At 37.9% G+C, this 5,133-nt stretch overlaps 1 protein-coding gene across 9 annotated transcripts in view; it reads left to right on the forward strand.

Moving 5' to 3' along the window:
- Nucleotides 1-4,449, forward strand: part of Dydc2 (DPY30 domain containing 2) — a 13,145-nt gene extending 8,696 nt beyond the window's left edge. For 8 of the 9 annotated variants that reach the window (XM_010629548.3, XM_010629556.3, XM_010629549.3 and 5 more), the window contains one exon: nucleotides 3,513-4,449. In XM_010629548.3, the coding sequence (XP_010627850.1) occupies nucleotides 3,513-3,761 (249 nt within the window). In that variant the 3' untranslated portion in view covers nucleotides 3,762-4,449. The remainder of the gene's footprint in view (nucleotides 1-3,512) is intronic. The other variant, XM_010629555.3, reaches the window with a different exon arrangement.
- The last annotated feature ends 684 nt before the right edge of the window (nucleotides 4,450-5,133 follow it).

Raw genomic sequence — 5,133 nt, forward strand, 5'->3', positions numbered from 1 at the left:
CAAAAAAAAAAAAAAAAAAAAAAAACCCCAAAAAACAACAAACAAAACCCAAGCTTATTAACAAGTCTTGTGGGTGAAACAAGGGGCACATTGGAAGCAGATTCAGGAAATAACATTGACAATACTGGCTTAAAAATTCATATTTTTTTTTCAGTACTGGAGATTGAATTTGCTGACATACCACTAAGCTATGTCCCCAGTACTTTTATTTGTTTCATTTGTTGGTTGGTGGTTAGTTGATTGGTTGACTGGTTGGATGGTTGGTTGGTTGATTTTCTTTTGTTTTTGAGACAAAGTCATTCTAAATTGCCCAGGCTGGCCTCTAACTTTCAATCTTCCTGCCTCAGTCTCCTACGTAGCTGGGATTAAGGTGTGTACCTCCACCACTCCTGGGCCAGATATTTTTTTAATTTTGTTTTTTATATAAGCTTCTTTGAGCCCTTTTCAAAAATCATTCAGTATTTTTCAGAGATAAAGTATGGTTGTTTTTAGTACAACTTCAAACACATTTTATTTAGTATATATTATTTTATTTATTTATCAAGTGTCAGGTGCCTCCTGTATGCTACTCTAATAATGGACATAAATTATTAACTCAGAATAGTTGGAAACAACTCTACATTCATCAGCCTGACGAGCATATCTTTTATCTCACACAATCTTTTCTACAATCTCCTAAAAAAGTAATGTCTTTTGGAATTTTATGCTTTCTACAAAGTGCATGATCCCTGGTGTCTTAGTTACTTTTCTCTTATTACTGAGACAAAATACCCAACACCTAAAGTTAAAAGGGGAAAGATTTATTTGGCTTAACAGTTCACAGAGGTTTCAGTCCATAATCTTCTGGCTCCAAGGCAGGTTGGCAGAGGGGCAGCAGTTCATGGGTAGAAGACAGAAAAAACAACAAAGGACCTTCACAGCAGTCTTTCTACCTCTTTTATGTTATTCAGACTACTTAGGGCAGGTGGTGCTCATGTCCTTAATCCTAGTGCCCTGGGGTCTAGCCCCACCATGAATCAGTCACACACTCATATTCAGCCACCTCTGAGAAAGCATGAGTCTTTGAGGGGACTCTAAACACAAGCCATAACACCTGGTTAGACAAATCACGTAATTAGAGTGTTGGGCTTGACATCTGATATCTTCTTCTCTGTCACTATATTCTGTGCATTAAAATCTTAATATAGTCAATTCACTAAATTTTGCTAGGTTAGTGTTATTAAAGCAAACTGCTCACACCAGTAATTTATTTTATTCTTTTGTGTTGCACTAAAGAGGTACTGTGCCCTGTAGCAATATTCCTTAGCAAGACTTAGATGAACTTAGCATGGTAGTACATATACTCCTGTAATGGAATAAACAGCTGGAGGGAAGTGTGGAGTTAAGGGCTGGGAATATAGTGCAGTGTGATGTTCTGGGTTCAATCCCCACTAAGGCAAAAAACAAAAACCAAACAAACAAAAAAGAAAAAGGTATACTATTTCTCTTTCTTTCTTTCTTTCTTTCTTTCTTTCTTTCTTTCTTTCTTTCTTTCTTTCTTTTTTTTTTTTTTTAATGTTCTGGGGATTAAACCTGGTTTTAACCAGCACTTTTACTACATTCCAGCCTACTTCCTCCCCTCCCCTGGTACCGGGGATTGAACTCAGGACTTTGCACTTGTGGGGCAGGCGTGATGCCACTGAGCTACATCCCCAGCCCTTTTTATTTTTTATTTTGAGACTGGGTTACACTAAGTTACCCAGGCTGGGCTCAAACTTGTGATCCTCCTGCCCTAGCTTCCCAAAGTCCTAGGATTATAGGCAGGTCCCACCATGCCCACCCATGGCTAGGTAGGTCATTCTTTTGCCAGTATGAGACATAGGCCATTGTAAAGGACATGGGAAATGAAAGCATGTATTTTGCCTAAAATATGCATACATTCTCAGTTTTACACGAGTCATGTGCAAGCTGTGGTTATACAAGTTGATTCCCTGTGTTAGAAGGAAATAGACAAAAAGAACCTAAGAGTGAGCTAAACAAAGCTGAATAGATGACTTACCTGGAAAGGGAGAGCTACATCATTAGAGTATAAAGTTGATTTCCAAAATAAATGGCAAAGAGGTGGAGGTGCATCAAGTCATACAAGATCTTGGTTCTAATTTCTGTTTTATGCAAGATGAATTACAAACTAGTCCTTGTTATTGATCACTTTCAAATTTTATCTCTAGTACTCAAATACCTGGTTTCCAACAGGCCCAGTCTGTCTGTTTCACCACATCAGTTTATTTGCAAATACTCAGTACTTTGCAAGATTTCTCTTTGCTCTCACCCTAGCAAGTCTATAAGCACCCCAGATTGAATACTCATAGTCTAGTGGCCATGTCTAAAGAAGAACAGAAACAGTTCTGGGTGTGGTTGGGCCATGTTCAACTATAAAGCACAGGAAGAGATTCATAGAGTGGGTAGCATTTGAGTCAGGCCTAGAAGAGAGCTAGCAAAGGTTGTCTTTTATCAATTACTATTCATTAAATAGAGGAGCTTTAAGTAAATCATAATTTTATTTCTAAGGCAGAGAGCAATTCCTTACTGTTTATGGGGATCTGAATCACACAAATGTTTTCAGAGCATCAGTACAAGTATTTCCAACATTAAGACTCAACACCGTGAAGTTAGCAGAGTCTTCTCCATAACATGGGCAGTGCTTTGCAGAACTCTGTACTCTTGGCCCCTCCAGTGACCATTGTGGAGTGGTTCTCTGGGACTTGCATACAATGCAATAGATGTTGTCTGTGGAGCTCAATTTCCAAGGATTCCTACCTTAGCCAGGGACTATAATGTCACTCACATTCACCTACTAGACATTATCTCAAAGGTCAATGAATCTCTGATCCTTTTTTCAATCTTTTTTTCCCCTTTATGCTTCAGTTTAGATAAATGTTACTGATCTGCATTCAAGTTTATTGACCTTTTTCTTTTGTAGTAGTCAATATCCTATGTAGGGATGCCCATGAATTTTTTAATCTAAGATATTTCACCCTTCAGTTCTATAATTTCTGTCTAGTTCTTTAATATCCATTTTCTCTGCTGATATATCTTAACTTTCAATCATTATGCCCATTTTGCCCTCTTAAAATTTTGAAAATATTTAATAGTTGTTTTAAGTCATTGTCTGCTAATCCTGCCTGTGTCATTCCCAGGGCTCTTTCTGTTGAATACTTTTTCTCTAGCTTATGACTCACATTTTCCAACTTTCTCATGTATCCAGTAATTCCTGCTTGTATGCCCAACATTGTAGATGATAGTTTGTTGGGACTCTGGATTATGCTATTTTCTTTTAAAAGATTTTGAATTTTATTCCGGCAATAAGTTCAGTTGTTGATGAATTACTTTGATCCTAGCATGCTTGGCTTTATGCTTTATCAGCAAGTCTGTTTAGTTTTTTTCCTTAGTCTTTGGCATGAAACTCAGTATTGTGTTCTATCTATTCTTTAATAACTACTAGTTACTCCTTTGCTTCTTTCTTTTCTGTTTAGGAACAGATTTCCACAAAGAAGGCCATATTCATGCAGGAAGACACAGGAACTTTTGAGGAGGTCTTGAAGCAAGAATCCTTGCCAGGTACATCCGATATGACTCCAGCAGTGCCTCAGCAGAGTCCTCCTTCAGAGTCAGCTGACCAGACTGAGCAGAACTTTGACACTCCACAAGAAATTAACTTTGAGAAGATGCCTCCTCTTCAAGTTGCTCATGAAATGCTTCTTAGTTCCAAATCCCCTCCTTAGATTATCAGAATGGAGAGAATTCTACTGACCTTTCTTTAACACTTCAAGCCAAGAAAATGAGCATGAAGATAATCTCTCACCTAAACTAAGATTTGAGGGATTGTGAAAGGAGGTGTCTGAAAGTTCTCTCCCACCTAATGACTGAGCTGCTAGTCATGAAACCCCTAAATCATGAGAAAATTTAAACTAGTTATAGGATAAAATCAACTCACAATAAGGATTAAAACAAGTAACAAAACTGATGAGACTTTTTTCCTGTTTTATTATCATACATGAGCTCATATTTTCACCTTCTTTTTGTAATAGGTTTCATGGGGTATTTGCACGTATCCTGGAGACTTTCTGTGTCACTAATAATAGGTGATTTTTTTCACTGTATATTACCACTATTTTTTTCTTTTTATTGTGATAAAACACTGTGATAAAATGTACCCTCTCTACTATTCTGGAGTATACAGTACAGTGTATTAAGTACAATCATAGAGTTGTCAACAGTCACCAACAATCACTGCCAAAACTTTTCATCTTACAAAACTAAAATTTCATACCCATTAAGTAATAATTCACCATTGTACTCTCTAGCTACACCCTAGAAACAGCCATTCTGCTTTTCTCATTCTATAATGCCATTCTAAATACCTCATAAAAGTAGAATCATGCAGTATTTGTCTTTCTGTGATTTTTGTTGTTGTTGTTGTTCCAGGCATCAAACTCAGGCCCTTGAGCTTGCAAGGCAGGCAGCAGAACCACTGTGCTAAATCCCCAGCCCATTTGTGACTTTTTTATTTAGTATAATGTCCTTGAGGTTCATCCACATTGTATTATGTGCCTTTCCTTCCTTTTTAAGGATGAATCATATTCCATGCTGTGTATGAACCACATAGAATGCCAGTGTCTGCATTTGACCATCACACTGTGCTGCCATATGTGATGTGTGAAATAAGGGAAATTAGTCACTGATAAGGTGAAGATACTATGGCTATGGGAAATCCAATATGGTGGCCAGGTACCTACCATGGTGTAGGGTGGCTTTTCCTGCAATAAAAGACAAAGGAGGAAAAGCATGTGTGGACATGCTGATTATAGGGCATCTATGAATGGAACTGCACACACTCGGGAGGAAGTCATTTATATACAGGATGTGCAAGACGGGATGAGAGTTTCAAGGGCCATATTAGAATTCTTCCTACTATACCCACAACTCTTCAGCAAATAGAAAGCTACATCAGAGAAACAAGGCAAAGAAGGAATTCAGAGGCATTCAGTGGCCAGAGTCAGTGAGGACCATACAGTGGAGGAATCCCCCTCTGAAAGAAGATGAGAAAAGACTCTAGTAGGGAAGCACCAATGGAATGATGCAAATTGATTATAT

The sequence above is a fragment of the Fukomys damarensis genome, unplaced genomic scaffold, assembly GCF_012274545.1.
Source record: "Fukomys damarensis isolate Sample0158 unplaced genomic scaffold, DMR_v1.0_HiC HiC_scaffold_1, whole genome shotgun sequence".
NCBI classification, from domain to species: Eukaryota; Metazoa; Chordata; class Mammalia; order Rodentia; family Bathyergidae; genus Fukomys; species Fukomys damarensis.